The following is a 16,635-nucleotide window of genomic DNA, read 5'->3' on the forward strand; positions in this document are numbered from 1 at the left end:
GTGTCTGGTGTTGTCAAAGAATTGCTGGGGACGTGTTCAAGGTCATAACAGTATCACATAAGCCTTATTCTGAATCTTTGCAGACATGAAGGTAAGTCATTCAAGTGTTTCGAGCTGAGGATGCTGACATGTGGCTTGTGGTCTGTTTCAAGTAGGAATTTAGTGCCTATCAAGTAACAGCTGAAGCATTCACAAGTCCACACGAGAGCCAGCATCTCCTTTTTGACTTGGGCATAACGTAGGAGCCAGTGCTCTTGATGCATATGCCACCAGTTTCCATCCACCACTGCAGTTTTGTATGACACTTCCTCTAGGCCAAAGGAAGAGGCAGCAGCTGAGATCTTGGTTGTTTTGTTCGGATCAAAGATGGCCAATGTTGGTGGAGAGATAAGCTCTGCTTTAAGTGGTGAGGATGACTTCTCCCGTGGTGTATCCCCGGTGCAAACATTTCTCTGAGTGAGGAGGTCTCCTAGTGGCTTTGTTTTCTCTGCCAAATCTGGAACGAACTTTCCCAGCTGGTTTGCCACACCCAAGGAAGTCGTTCCATGTTCTGAACTCCTGTCACTTTGTCTGATTCTGGTTGCACTCCCTCTGAGGACAGTTGGTGGCTGAAAAGTTCACCTCCAACTTTGCAAATTTACATTTTTGTTTTGTTCAGGGTGATTCCGGCCTGTTTCAGTTTCTCTACGGCAGCAACCGCTCTTTGATCATGTTCCTCACTTGAACCTCCGAAGATGAGTAGATCATCCACGTGGCAAACTGCTCCTTCCAGCCTCTCCAAAACTTCGTTCCTCCCCATCTGAAAGAGTTCAGGGGCTGATGAGATGTCTAAAGGGAGTCTTTTGAAGGCATAGAGTCAACAATATAGTGTGAGAAAGGTTGTGAGCTTCTGTGACTCAGGAGCTAAATGGATCTGCCAGAACCCTGAGTTTGCATCTAGTTTGATGAAGAACTTTGCTCCACCCAGCATATCTAATGTGTGCTCAGAGGGCAGAGTAAACTTTTCCCTGTATTATTTAATTTTGTTAGATCAACACAAGTCCTCCCTGTGCCATCTGGTTTGGGAACAGGAACAACGCCCACACACCAGTCAGAAGGTCCATTCACTCCGGTTATGATGCCAAGCGCCTCCATTTTCTCATAGAAACATAGAAAATAGGTGCAGGAGTAGGCCATTCGGCCCTTCGAGCCTACACCGCCATTCCGTATGATCATGGCTGATCATCCAACTCAGAACCCTGTACCTGCCTTCTCTCCATACCCCCTGATCCCTTTAGCCACAAGGGCCATATCTAACTCCCTGTTAAATATAGCCAATCAACTGGTCTCAACTGTTTCCTGTGGCAGAGAACTCAACAGATTCACCACTCTCTGTGTGAAGAAGTTTTTCCTCATCTCGGTCCTAAAATGTTTCCCTTTATCCTCAAACTGTGACCCCTCGTTCTGGACTTCCCCAAAATCGGGAACAATCTTCCTGCATCTAGCCTGTCCAATCCCTTTAGGATTTTATACGTTTCAATGAGATCCCCCCTCAATCTTCTAAATTCCAACGAGTATAAGCCTAGTCGATCCAGTCTTTCATCATATGAAAGTCCTGCCATCCCAGGAATCAAGTCCAGCTTTGACTTTGTTCATCAATGGGACTGGTCTACACCTCGCTGTGGTCAAAGAGTAGGATGTCACTCCTGGACTCAGTTGGAGAAGGTACTCTTCTTTCAGCACCCCCAGGCCTGTGAACAACTCTGGGTATTTCTCCTGTCACTAAACATTGTTTAGCAAGTCCAATCTTGCAATGAGGTTCAACTTCTCGATGGCATGTCAGTGGTGAGAAGAGATTCTGAACAATATACTGTAGATATCCTCTTTTACCTGTTTCTCATTTCGACGGATGGAAGTCGTGAACGTTCCCTTCACACTGAGTTTATGTTTCCCTGGCCCCATGAGCACTGTCTTTGTTGGGTTTAGCGTAATACCTGTTTTCTTCGCTAGTTTTGCTGGTCAGAGCTCTTTGATATGGAATGGAGACTAGCCACATCTCCTGCAGTTGGACATTTTACCTGCTCGTTGTTTTGCTTGTCTGTTTTGAGTTGAGCTCCACTGTCACCTCTTTCTGTAGTCAGCCTGACTGGATCTTGTTTCTACCTTTCTTGTTTTACCTCAGTATTGCTTCCATGACTGAATTCTGCCTGTTACTGACAAATGTTCTCACTCTGCCTGACCATTGACATGATTTAGAGGCTTGCGTGCCTCAATGACCCAGAGAGCTATGTTGTCTGGAGTCAGGGCTTTATGCTTTGGCTCTTGGTAGGGTTACACATGCCAAACAGGTCAAAGAGTAGAAGACAGACTAAGTTGACCCAACGGCCCTCCAGGTTTGAGGGTTCAGCTCAGGGCTAGCACCCTTGACTGGTAAAACAAAATTGTTACTGAAACAGCAATGAAGAATCCTTCTACATCTGAGTGTGGCCATATTCCTGAGTCTCCACCTGGGACTTGGATGACTGACAGGAGTGAAAACCGAGAGGAAGCTACTGGCACGATGAAGGAAGCCCTGAACACCGCCACAGATGGAGGACTTTCATTGCTGTCCTAAATGCCAACAGCATAAGTAAGGAAGTGGAATATCTTGCTGAAGTGTTTAATTAGAGGGGAATTACTGGTAACCACGCTTCTTAAAATAAACTTTAATTTTTGGTTAGATTTGTTCTAATGTTTTGAAACGTAGGCAAATATGGTGAAAATATACCAACCTTGCTCTTTGTCTTTTTCTCTTCTTGATTCCCAAGAAAATCCTGCACAGTCTCTGGGGGAAAAGGTATAGAAAGGGCAACATTGGTTCCTGCTGTGAAAAAGCCTCACATCCCACTCCAATGCAATGAATCAGAATACAGTTGCTGATTCACTACAGCTGATCTGATCACTAACCTCATGCTCAATCCCTCTAAACTTTGATTTCCTACAATGAATGACTACCGGCCTTGCACATATTTATAGACTCCATCTCTACACTGCCGAGATAGAGAATTCCAAGGATTCACAATCCTCAGAGTAAATGTTACCTCAGTGTTATGAAGAGCCTGCAGATGCTGAAATCTAGGACAAAAACAGAACATTGGAGGATCCCGGCAGGCCAAGCAGCATCTGTGGAGGCAAAACTTGTACGTTGACATTTCAGGACTAAAGGGGAAGAGGAAAGATTTAATACTTCCTCAGTTCAGGGGAAGTTAGGGATGGGCAATAAATGTTAGTATTGCCAGCAATGCCCACACTTCGTCTATAATAAGCTTTTTAAAATGCATTTGAGGGCAAGAAAAACACAATAAATGGTTGGGTAAAGTGTAGAGAAAACGAAGGAGCACAGACCCCTATCCATAGCAAGATGGTTAAAGACGATGGGTTGTACCTGAAATGGAACTGCTCCAATATCCTGGAGACAGAGGGACTGCAGATGCTGGAATGTGAAGCAGCAAAGAATCTGCTGAGGAATCTCAGCAGGTCAAGCAACACCTGGAGGAGGAGAGGAACTGTCGATGTCCCGGGTTGAAACCCTGCATCAGGACTGAGAGTGGAAAGGCAAGATGGCCAGTATAGAGGAGGGGAGTGGTGAGAAAGGAGTATGAAATGATTGGTAGACTGGGGAAGGGTGTAGATTGGGGTACTGACCAGCCTTGTTGAGCACCAGCCTTAGATTGATTCTGTTATTTGACATGTTGGTTAGCATTATGCTTGGGTTGAGCTGTCTCCAATCTTGGCAATCCATTTGCAAACATTTCATCACCATACGAGGAGACATCATCAGTGCGCTGTTTATTTGTGGTTTGTCCTCTGAATGTTTGCCCTTTATATACTTATCAATCAGTTGACTGGTTATCATTATGGAAACTCAGTTGTGACATACGAAGGGGGTCGCTGATTGGTTGCACAGCGGACTCTATGTACTGTGGTCTGGAATTTTGCCCGCATTGGCTCACAAATAGGATCAAGGTCCACATGTCGCTTAACATAATTGTTTGTGGAAAACCATCCTTCTAGGAATTCTCTTGTGTGCCATGTGTTTGCTTGCGCCATGACTTTCACTGATGCCCAGTCAAATTGTGCCCCTCTTGATCTTCATGGGTAGAGACTCGGGAGAGTTGGTCATGAGGCTTCACAGCCAGTTGTTGCTCATGGGTCCTTGTGGTTAGTATCATAGCATGCATACTGTCAGAAAATGCAAACAAGTTTGTGTGTGTGGCAGCCAAACTGAAAAGCATTGAATAGAGTTGAATATTGTGCAATTCCATTTCTGACTTTATAATGAAAAAAGGGTTATTTATAAAGCAGCTGAAAACCACTGGGGCCAAGGACACTGTTCTGAGGAACTCCTGTAGTGATGTCCTCAGGCTGGGATGACCAGACTCCCAAAAGTACAACCATCTTTCTTTGTGCAAGGGGCATTTCCCACCATTGGAACATTTTCCCCTTGATGCCCATTGACTTTAGTTTCATCAGAGCACCTTGATGCCAGAATCAGTCAAATGCATCTTTGGTGTAAAGAGCAGATACTCTCACCTCACCTCTGGTCCACGTTTGCATCAAAAATGCAAAGAGGTGCGGAGGCAAGTGGACCTGGATAACGACTCTAAAAGGACTTGACGAGGTGAGACACGGTTTCTTTTGGCTGATTGGTCAGGAACGAGGAGGCATGGTCTCAGCAGAAGTGGTGAGCCATTCACGATTGAAGGGAAACTCCTTTACAGTGAATTGCAAGTTAAGGGTATGGATGATCTACCCTTAAGTTTTTGACCCAAAGGTAGGGAATCAAAGTACAAGAGAAAAAGCAAGAGGTGCAGGAATACAATCCACATATCGAATAGTAATGCAGGCTTGCCGCCTTATTTCTACTTTGGATTTGTTTAAAAGCAACACCAACTTTACGGAGACAAAGATACCTGGAGCAATGTGAGTGATCTAGTCACCATAACCCGCACTGGCATGTAACCTAGTAGTGCCAGTGGTATAATAACTAGCACTAATTACAAAGCAGCCATAATTAGTATCTGCACTTCAGACATTGCAGTCATGGTCCATATCAACACAATTGACGGTTAGTGTCTAAATTGTTATTTTTCTTCTGTTTAACTTTCTTTGTGCTTGCTTATATGCTTGCATAATCACCTGTTTCTCTGTAAATATTCAGTGGATTTTCAGTACAGTCGCTCTGTATGTCAGATGTTTCTTTGTTTGTGAGCCAAAGATGTCAAGGTAGTGTAAATGAAAACTGTCCTTGTCTCGGAATCAGAATCAGAAGCAGGTTTAATATCACTGGAATATGTTGTGAGATTTGTTGTTTTGCGGCAGCAGGACAATACATTATAATAAAACTGTGAAGTAAAGCAAATATATATATCTATAAAATAGTTGAATTGAGTAAGTAGTACAAAAAAGTAGTGAGGTAGTGTTCACTGATGGCAGAGGGGAAGAAGCTATTCCTGAATCATTGAGTGGATGCCTTCAGGCTTCTGTATCGCCTGGTAGTAATGAGAAAGGAGGCACGTCTTGGGTGATGAGAGTCCTTAATAATGGATGCCACCTTTCTGAGGCATTGGTCCTTGAAAATGTTCTGGATGCTATGGAGGCTAGTGCTTTTGATGGAGTTGACCGAGTTTACAACTTTCTTCAGCTTCTTTCAATCCTGTGCAGTAGTCCCCACCTCCCACATCAGACAGTGATGCAGCCAATTAGAATGTAGAAATCCGCAAGTGACTTTGGCGAAATACCAAATGTTCTTAGACCCCTAATGAAATAGAGCTGTTGTCATGCCTTCTTTATAGTTGCATCGATATGTTGGTCACGGGCTGTTCTTATCAGAGAATTCCCTTACCTGTCCAGATTGAACCATGAGGCAGGTTCTTTGTTAAGAGTTGGTTGCAGTTAGAGTTAGAGTTACCTGCTGCTGTGATTTACTATTCTTAGAGTGAGTTGGTTAGTTAGAGTCAGTTACCTGCTGTTGTGATTTACTGTTGTTAGAGTTAGTTGGTTACTTAGAGTTAGTTACCTGCTGCTGTGATTTATTGTTGTTAGAGTGAGTTAGTCAGTTAGGGTTAGTTACTTGCTGTTGTGATTTACTGTTGTTAGAGTGAGTTGGTCACAGTTAGAGTTAGTTACCTGCTGTTGTGATTTACTGTTGTTAGAGTGAGTTGGTCACAGTTTGAGTTAATTACCTGCTGCTGTACTTTATTATTTATTTGTTTTCAAAACAGCTGCAACCACATCAATTGCAGCTTGTCTCGACTTCCAAAGAACCTTCAAGACAATATCATCTCCAGATCAAACATTAGACACACGGTAACTTGTCAGTTCCAGAACTATTAAAATAGTTATGGCTGAATTTACCGTTTATGGTCATGTCCAGCACACAGGATCTATTGAAGGCTCCTTCCTCTTACCTTTGCTCAGGTATTACTTTGCCATTTCCTGGTGATACTTACTTTCTGCCTGTATCCTGGGTGGAAGTGCACCATCTCTGCCTCGAGTCTCAAACAACTGTAGAGATCAAAGATACACACTGTTACAGAGAAGTACAACCTGGGCAGTTGCTCATCGGCTGTGTGTGTTGACTGTGCTCATGAACATTGTCACTTCATCTGACTAACCCAGATGGAGACTCGACTGTAAACTCAGCCATCACGGACACGAGCCTCCCGAGCATCGACGAGATCTTCAAAGGTCGCTGCCTCAAAACAGCGGCATCCATAATTAAGGACCCGCACATCACCCAGGATATGCCCTCTTCCCATTGCTACATCAAGGAGGTGGTACAGAAGCCTGAAGAGACACACACTCAATGTTTCAAGAACAGCTTCTTCTCCTCCACCATCTGATTTCTGAATGGACAATAAACCCATGTACATTACCTCTTACTATCTCTTCCTTCAGTTAGTCCTGACGAAGGGTCTCGGCCCGAAACATCGACTGTACCTCTTCCTAGAGACGCTGCCTGGCCTGCTGCGTTCACCAGCAACTTTTGTGTGTGTTACATTACCTCACTACTTTTTTCTTTTGCACTACTTACTTAATTACTTAATTTGATTTTAATATGTATTTCTTACTGTAATTTATGGTTTATTTTATTATTATGAATTGCAATGTACTGCTGGTGCAAAACTACAAATTTCATGAATATGCCAGTAATATTAAACATGATTCTGTATCTGAGCTAGTCACTTGCTTCTGACTGAGGGCACATATTTAGTCACAAAATAGCAACTAAAATTTGCTTTTGTATCACAGTTTTCATGTTATAAAATGTCTCGTGGTATTTCACGGGATAGTCATCAAGTAAAATTTGATACCATTCAGGGAGATCTAACGACATGTGAACAAATGCTGAGTCAAAGAAGCGTGCTTTGAGGAATACCTTAATGGGGAAAGGGGAGGTTGAGAACCAGAATTCCAGAGTTTCAACTTTGGTTGCTCTATGTCACATGCAGTACTAGTGGGCTAAAGGCAATCATTGCTGACCAGATTAACCATCATCTTATTGAATGGTGGAGCAGGCTCGATGGGCCAGATGGCCGACTCCTGCTCCTATTTCTTATGTTCTAATGTCTTTGAATTCACAGTAGAAGCAGTGAGGATTTCTCAGAGGTGAATGACTGCTTATGGAGATAAAATTGGAAGGTTTAAAAACTGAGGTGTTGTTAGACTCAGAGTCAACGCAGTTGGGGCAGCACTGCTGACAATCTATACCAGTCATTTACATGTGGAGAGCACGTCGGATATATCCAAGCTTACTGATGATATGAAGTCGGTGGCAGAGTGGATTGGGCGAAAGATGGAAATGCATGTTAAGTGAACGGGCTAGGACAGATGGAGTATCATGTAAGATCATTGATTTTGGTTGAAAAAGAACCAGAAATGTGGAGTGTTTTAGAAATAGTGAGAATTCGAAATGCGTTGATATTCAGTTGGACCTGGGTATCCCTGTACACAAAGTACTAAAGATTAATATGTAGATAGAGCAAGAAATTAATGGACAGGGTTAATATCACTAGGAGGAAAACTGATTCTTCAGAGAAAGCCAGCACAAATTCAAAAATTCAAATTTAAGGAATAATTGTCTTTAACCACTTTGTTAGAATTTATTTTTACAATTAAAGTTGGTTAGAGTAATATAATCAATGCATGTATGTGGACTTCCCAAAATATTTTTGATAAGATGCCACATTTTGGGACATAGGTATAAAGCGAAGATCAGAAATAATACGACACAAAGACATTTTCTTCCCCACAGTGTAAGGTTACAATATAGAATTTACTACCTTTAGATGCAGTGGAGACAGATTCTGTTGTGGCATCCAAGAGGGAATTGGACAAATATCGGGGAAAAATATTAAAAGGCTATCAAGAAAGGACTGGGGCGGAAATAGAGAGATGTGCTGCTTGTTATCCAGTGCAAGCATCATCAGCCAGGTGGTCTTCTGTCCTATAATCATTCTGTGATACTATATTTAGCAAATCAAACTATATGTTAACCTTTCCTGCAAAAGGCTTTGAATAGAACCATCTGACTGCATTGTAGAGGTCTCTGGAGAAAATGCACCTGGAATATTGTGCACCAGATTAGTTTCTCTACACAAGAAGGGTATATGTGCTAGAGAGCAAAAGCAATGAAGGTTTATCATATTGATTTCTGGAATGGGGGTTTGTCCCTTGAGAAGAGAATAAATAGACTGGGCATACTGTATAGTCTCTTGAATATAGAAGAAATAGAGACAATTTTACTGAAACATACAACATTTTTTAGGGGCTTGAGAGTGTTGATCTAGGGACCCCATTGTCAAAATAAGAAGCTGACTATGCGCAACATACATTAGAAGAAACTTTTTATCCCAAGGACAGTGTGTCTTTAGGGTGGCAGGGTGGAGATACGTCTCTACCTAAGGAGGTGTAGGGCACTCCTTCCCTCCACTAGCCTGCAGGTCACCCTTGGACAAAGTGGAACACCCGTGTAGCCCTCCGATCAGGGTCACACGAGCAGGAGGTGATGGCCGTGTGAGCAGCCGGTGCAGATCACAAGTCCTGATTATGCAACCACTGACGCCAGGTAGACAACCTCTGAAGAGTATTAATAATGGCTGGGGTCACCCGTCTTGTAAAAATGCAGCCCAGAAGAAGGCAATGGCAGACTACTTCTGCAGAAAAAATTGTCATGAACAATGACGGTCATGGAAAGACCACGATGGCCTACATCATACAACACAGCACATAATTTACGAGTGTGTCTTTGAGAATTATATCCTAAGTGGGCCACAGTGGCTCCCCACCGGAATTATTTAAGAAAATGATCAGTAGATCTTTAGATATTAGAAGGGTGCAGCATTATGGGGTGAGTGCTGGAAAGGGCCAATGAGGAGCATCCACCAGTCACAACAGCAGGGCCATCTCCTGTTTCCATTTCTTATGCTCTTACGAGAGAAGTCAGTAGAACTTTGTGTGAGTTTGGTTACAGCTAGCTAGTTTGGAATGAACAAATTTCCAGCGAGGTCAACTGTGGGAAGACGAATGTTAAGAGTTTGATCATACTTTGATCATAAATGTACTTTGAAACTTTGAGACAGTGTCCATTGGGAAACAAGCAAAAGTCACTGGAAGTAAAAAGAAATAGCAGAAGGTGGTTGATGCAACTTCAGTCTAACTAGAGAGTATTGGCAATGGAGAGAATACAACACTGAAAGCTCAGCTCTGGATCAAAGGGGACACCAATGCTCTCAACTGTCAGACTCAGATAGTAACAAGACAGTGATTCTATAGTTAGTATCTTATCACATAGTCACTTATGGTTGACTTAACACAAGATCAAATGTAGATTGGAAGACCACTTTGACGAGCCAGAAAAAGCGGGATCTCCTGGTAGCCACCCATTTAATTTTACTTCCCATTCCCATTCCTATATTCCTCTACTGTCGCGATGAGGCCACACTCAGGTTTGAGGAGGAACACCTTGCATTCCGTCTGGATAGGCTCCAACCGGATGGCATGAACATCAATTTATCTAACTGCAGGAAATTGCACTCCCCCCCGCCCCCCCCCCCACCATTCGCCATTCCTGTCTCCCTCTCCCACCTTATCTCCTCATCTGCCCATCATATCCCTCTGGAGCTCCTCCTCCTTCCTTTTCTTCCACAGTCTGCTGTCTTCTCCTATCAGATTCCCCCTTCTCCAGCCTTTTATCTCTTTCAACAATCAACTTCCCAACTCTCTAGTTCATCCCCTCCCCCTCTCCCGGTTTCACCTATCACCTACCACCTTGTACTTCTTCCTCCCTTCCCCTCCCCTCACCTTCTTACTCTGACCTCCTCTTTCTTTATAGTCCCCATGAAGGGTCTTGGCCTGAAATGTCGACTGCTTACGCTTTTCTATAGCTGCTGCCTGGCCTGCTGAGCTCCTCCAGCATTTTGTGTGTGTCGTTGTGATTGACTAAAGTCATCCCGTCAACTATCTCTGCTTTCGTCTACAACAGAGCGAAAGTGCCACCCACAGCCCCCAAACCCGCACCACACCACCTTGTCCTCACTCCTCCACTCACTCTTCCCTATCCTGACTGTTCCTACACCCCCACACCTCCTACACCCCATCCCTACTTCCTCCGTACCCCCACCTTCCCCCCCAACACCACCTCCACCTAATCCGATCCCCTCCGAACTGCCACGGGACGGGCACCCCTCCCCACCCGAGAAGGTCACTGGGTCAGGAGTGTTTGACTCACCAGAGCAGCAGGGTGTGCCAGGAACGTTCCACTCAAATGCTGCAGCTTCTCGTTCACCTGGTTAATTGAGCCAACCACAAAAGCTGAATCAGTCAAGTCAAAGAATTTGGCGAGGTTTGACGCAAAGTTTTCAGTGTCAGTCTGGCCCAACCAACACATCATCACGTTATACTGGCCGTCCGCCCTCTACTCTGCCAGTCCAGGTGAAGGGTCTAGACCCGAAATATTGACTGTCCATTTCCCTCCGCAGGTGCTGCCTGATTCGCCGAGTTCCTCTGTTTTTTTTCCTGTTGCTCCACATTCTAGCAACTGCAGTCTCTTGTGTCTCCAAGCCACTAGGATACAGTTCTTTGGGGTGTGGGTGGAGACCAGAACATGCAGAGAGATGCAAACTGCGTACAGAGAGCATCGGAGGTCAGGACTGAACAGGAGTCAATGGAGCTGGAAGATAGCAGCTCTAAGTGGCTGGGTTGCTGTGCCTATACCTGTTGAGAGCTGAACCAGCACATAAAGTCATACAGCACAGGAAAAGGCCCTTTGGCATACCACGTCCATAGTGATCATAATTTGCCTTCTAGGCTTTGACAAATCAAATGCTTGCTTAGCTATTCAAACGTTGTAGGGGTCTCTCCCTCCACACCTCTTTCAGGCAAAACACATCCACATTACAACATTCTCCCTTCAAACTATTCTCTTCTAATATTTCTAACCCATACATCAAAAACTATGCCCTCAAGTTTTAGACTACTTGGAAGTTTCTTAATTACAGACTTAGCTACACTTTTCAAAATTTTGTATATATTTATCATGTACCCAAAAACTCAACTACCTCTGCACATGGAAACAAACCCAGCCTTTCCAGTCTCCACTCATCTCTGAAAGCCTCTCCTCAGGCAGATCTTTATGGTAAAGCATTATGGACAATCCTTCTCACCCCCTCCATGACATACTGGACAAAAGACAAGCATCTTTAGTAACGGGCTGATTCCAGAGGTACGCCACTGAACACCACAGGAGATTCTTTCTCCAAACATCTGCAGGCATTCTGACCTCTGGAAGGGACTGGCAGCTGTTGGTGGACCTCGAAGGGCAGCTGAAGTTTCCCAACCATATCACAGCCACCACCCTGCGACCAGACATTGTCCTAGTGTCTGAGTCGACTAAGCAAGTGGTGCTGCTGGAGCTGACAGTTCCATGGGAAGATAGCTTGGAAGAGGCCTTTGAAAGGAAGCTCTCCAAGTACGCAGGACTGGTCAGCAACTGTCAGCAGGCTGGATGGAGAGCGAGGTGTCTCCCAGTGGAGGTTGGTCGTAGGGGATTCGTAGCCTGTTCTTTAGTTAGAGCCTTCAGCATTTTGGGCATCGAGGGAGAGAGGAAGAGGAGAGCCATCCGCAGTACCACCGATGCGGCAGAGAGGGCCTCAAGATGGCTGTGGCTCAAAAGAGGGGAGCCATGGAGTCATAAGTAGCTAGCCATCTGGACACAAGCTGGGGTCTGATCAGCCCTGGCTGGGTCACCTGGAGGAGGTTGTATGACGTTGAAAGACCCGAAACACCCGATGATTCCAGGAACATCACTGAAGATGTGTCCAGAAGCATCAATAGATGTATGTACACAGCAGTTTCTCCCTGTGGCTATAAGACTCTACAACACCTCCTCCTCCTCCTCAAGTATACAAGTATATGGTTTCATTGCACATTGGTATCTTAAACTATAACTTTTTAATGCACATTTTGTATTTTTTTCATACCTCAATGTTTCCATTTTGTATTTTAAAGTATATGTTTCTGACTGAGCACCCTTGCAACAATAACTTCCTTCAGGATAAATAATGTTTTATCTTATCTTTTCTTACACTGTTCCAGTGCAATCACATCCTCTTGATAACGTGGCAATCAGAACTGCACAGAGTACCTAGCTGTCGCCTAACTTACATTTTGTATCACTATGATAACTCCTTATTCTCGCACTTTGTGCCCCAGCTTCTGTAGGCAAGAATCCCATGTTTCTTTTTCACACCTTGTCTACTCATTCTGCCATCTCAGGGGTCTTTTTCCTTTGGTGGGGGAGTCTAAGACCGGAGGACGCAGCCTCAGAATAGAGGGACATCCATTTTGAACGGGCATGAGGGGAAATTTCTTTAGCCAGAGAATGGTGAATCTGTGGAATTGCCACGGGGGGCTGTGGCGGTCAAGTCGTTAGGTATATTTAAAGCAGAGCTTGATAGATTCTTGATTGGTCGGGGGGGCACGAAGTATTATGGGGAGAAGGCAGGACATTGAGCCTGAAAGGAAATTGAATGAGCCATGATTAAATCAGCAGAGCAGACTTAATGGGCCAAATGGCCTAATTCTGCTCCTATATCTAATGATCTAATGATCTGTAGATGTACACCAAGGTCCATCTGTTCCTCAATACTCCTGAGGACTCCTAACTTTCTCGTCTTATTCAGTCCAACCAAAGTGCTTCTGCTTGCATTTGTCAAGATTTAACTCCATCTACCATTGCTCTGCCCGTTTTACAACTGATCACTGTTGGTATTGGCCTGTAGCTCCTGATTATCCTCACTGTCAAAAACAGATTTTATTTTGCTATCTCTTATTTTATCGTGTTTATACCCCATGTTGGGTGGCAGGATGGCGATACGTCTTTACCAATTTCGGTGTAAGGTGCTCCTTCCCTCTGCTATCCTGCAGGCCACCCTTGGGCAAGGTGTAGCACCTGCTTAGCCCCCCGATCAGGGTCACATGAAGCTGTGGGAGCGGTTGGTGGATGGTCCTATGAGCCGCTGGTGCATATCACAAGTCCTGGTTATGTGATACTGACGCCGAGGCAGACGATCTCTGAAGATAATGGCTGGGGTCTTCTGTCTTGTCTTGTGAAGATATTGCCCAGAAGACAACAAATGGCAAACCTGCTTCTGTAGAAAAATTTGCCAAGAACAATCATGGTCATGAGACCATGATCGCCCACGTCATACGACACCGCACATGATGATGATGTCATATGACACCACACAAAATGGTGATGCCACACACCACACAAAATGATGATGCCATACGACACCTCACATGATGATGATGTCATCTGAATGGCACATGATGATGATGTCATATGACATGGCACATAATGATGACGACGATAACGACGACGCCACCATATATTTTCTTAATGCATTGGAAGCTGTTTGGCCCATCAAGTCTATACCAATTCTGACAGCAATACCATCAGTCCCGTTACCCTTTACCAATTTATTTCTCAGCTCTTCATCCCCTCCCCCTTCAGGTTTCACCTATCACCTTGTGTTTCTCTCTCTCCCTCCCCCCACCTTTTAAATCTACTTCTCAGCTTTTTCTTCTCCGAAGGGTTTTGGCTCAAAACGTCGACTGTTTACTCTTTTCCATAGATGTCCCCTGGCCTGCTGAGCTCCTCCAGCATTTTGTGTGTGTTGCTCGGATTTCCAGCATCTGCAGATTTTCTCCTGTTTGTGAGTCCCTTTACTGTAGTAATTTCACTGTCACCTTCCTCATGCCCATCTGCCTCCCATGGATTATCCTACATAGTACTCCCACTGGGAGCAACTTACAGTGGCCAGGGAGCTTACCGATCACCATGTCTGGACAATAGTCTGAAACCTGAAATACAGTCAATGGGCACTTTATTAGGCACACCTGCCGATAAATGCAAATATCTAATCAATCAATCACACAACAACTCAATCCATAAGAGCACGCAGACATGGTCGAGCAGTTCAGTTCTTGTTCAGACCAAACATGAGCATGGGGAAGAAATGAGATCTAAGTGACTGACCATGGAACGGTTGTTGGCGCCAGATGGTGTGGTTTGAGTGAAGGGTTATACTTTCTACATTATTGTCGCCAAACAATTGATACTAGAATGTACAATTATCACAGCGATATTTGATTCTGCGCTTCACGCTTCCTGGAGTACAAATCAATAGTAAATATTAAAAATTTAAATTATAAATCATAAATAGAAAGTAGAAAAGGGAAAGTAAGGTAGTGCAAAAAAACCGAGAGGCAGGTCCAGATATTTGGAGGGTACGGCCCAGATCCGGGTCAGGATCCGTTCAGCAGTCTTATCACAGTTGGAAAGAAGCTGTTCCCAAATCTGGCTGTATGAGTCTTCAAGCTCCTGAACCTTCTCCCTGAGGGAAGAGGGATGAAAAGTGTGTTGGCTGGGTGGGTGGTGTCCTTGATTATCCTGGCAGCACGACTCCAACAGCGTGCAGTGTAAAGTGAGTCCCAGGACAGGTTAGCACAATGCTTTATGGTACAGGCGACCCAGGTTCAATTCCCACTGCTGCCTGTAAGGAGTTTGTATGATCTTCCTGTGACCGTGTGGGTTTCCTCCGGGTGCCCCGGTTTCCTCCCACATTCCAAACGAGGTACAGGTGGTTAGGTTGATTGGTCACTGTAAATTGACCCATAATTAGGCCAGGATGAAATCGGGGGATTGCTAAGTGGTGTGGCTCGAAGGGCTGGAATGGTGTCTCCTGCATTGTATCTCAACAAATAAATGAGTAAAATCTCAGAAACTGCTGATCACCTAGGATTTTCATGTACAACAGTCTCTAGAGTTTACAGAGAATGGTGTGGAAACCAAAATAAAAACAATCCAGCGAGCTGCAGTTGCCTGGGTGAAAACTTTGTTATTGAGCGAGGTGAGAGGAGAAAAGCCAGACTGTTTCAAGCTGACAGGAAGGCGGTGACAGAAAATCAAATAACCAAGCGTTACAGCAGGTGGTGTGCAGAGAGCATCTCTAAACACCCATCAAACCTTACAGCATCAGGAGACCACGTACGTACACGCAGAGGCCACTTTGCTAGATACAAGAGGTATCAATAAAGTTGCCATGCAGTGTATTAAAAGTTTCTCTCTCCATAGGCACTACTTGACCTTCTGACTGTTTTCAGCATTTTCTGTGTTAATTTATGTAACACAGGCTCCTCATAGTCAAAGGAGGATGCTCAGCACAGAACTGCTCCCTCAGTGCCCTGCCAAACTGTGACAAGCTACAAACACACCCTGAACAGGCAGTGAGCAACTTGCCCCTTGTTCTGCACAGCCCCTTTCCCCTCCAAAAGCCCTCCCCTATCTGTAACCAATCGAAGGATACATGCAGGCACCCTCTCCAGATTCCTCCGCAGAGTTTGCTTCTGCTTGGCGGCCACTTCCAGAGGTACATTCAAATCTTCCTCGAAGATTTCCAGATGCGTGAGGCGACAGTTAATCTCCACCATCGTGCCTCTGCTCCCTAACATTTTTAAGAGGGGAACAGAGGCTTGTTGAGACCCAGCAAATCACCTTCAGTGGAGTGTGTGCGTGTGTTGGACTACGTGAAGCCTGAGGGAGTGGGGTAAGGTTTTAGGGACTGGAATCTGAGGGGCAAGATGGGAATGTATTTGCCACTCCACTCCCTCCCTTATCCTCCTCATTCCACCTCCATCACTAATACACTTAGATCCGCACTCTACCTGTGTCATCCACCACATCACTATCTTGCCTCATTCCCCCATTCTTTCTCTCCTCCTTCCAAGCAACCCTCTCTCCCTCCCTTTCTGCCCCACCTACATTCCCACATCTCCATTCCCCTCTCCTCCCTGCCCATCCCTCTCTCCACTCCCCTACATTCCCACACCACCCTGCCATCTCTTCTCCCAGTCCCCATTTCTCCTTCTCCTCACTTCTCGCTCCCCAAATACTCTTCCTCATCCATATCTACTTTCCAGCTCAGTGTCCCCCTCCATCACTCACTACCCCCGTCCCTCAGCTCTCTCCCTACCCGCTCCCGTCTCTCTCACCCTCTCGCCTGCGCCCTGCCAGTCACGTGGCCCACTGTTGACGGTTGCCATGGTGACCCG

General features: G+C 44.9%; 1 protein-coding gene across 4 annotated transcripts in view; it reads right to left on the reverse strand.

The window, feature by feature from the left end:
- LOC140204898 (protein FAM227A-like) overlaps window positions 1-16,611 on the reverse strand; it is an 84,167-nt gene extending 67,556 nt beyond the window's left edge. For 2 of the 4 annotated variants that reach the window (XM_072271820.1, XM_072271819.1), the window contains exons 1-4: window positions 15,891-16,317; window positions 10,751-10,833; window positions 6,471-6,525; window positions 2,751-2,803 (exon numbers count right to left, since the gene is read on the reverse strand). In XM_072271820.1, the coding sequence (XP_072127921.1) occupies window positions 2,751-2,803; window positions 6,471-6,525; window positions 10,751-10,833; window positions 15,891-16,035 (336 nt within the window). In that variant the 5' untranslated portion in view covers window positions 16,036-16,317. Of the gene's footprint in view, window positions 1-2,750; window positions 2,804-6,470; window positions 6,526-10,750; window positions 10,834-15,890; window positions 16,318-16,575 lie in introns of those variants that run through there. The other 2 variants (XM_072271821.1, XM_072271822.1) reach the window with 2 other exon arrangements.
- Window positions 16,612-16,635: the final 24 nt, after the last annotated feature.

Source organism: Mobula birostris, chromosome 11 (genome assembly GCF_030028105.1).
Source record: "Mobula birostris isolate sMobBir1 chromosome 11, sMobBir1.hap1, whole genome shotgun sequence".
NCBI classification, from domain to species: Eukaryota; Metazoa; Chordata; class Chondrichthyes; order Myliobatiformes; family Myliobatidae; genus Mobula; species Mobula birostris.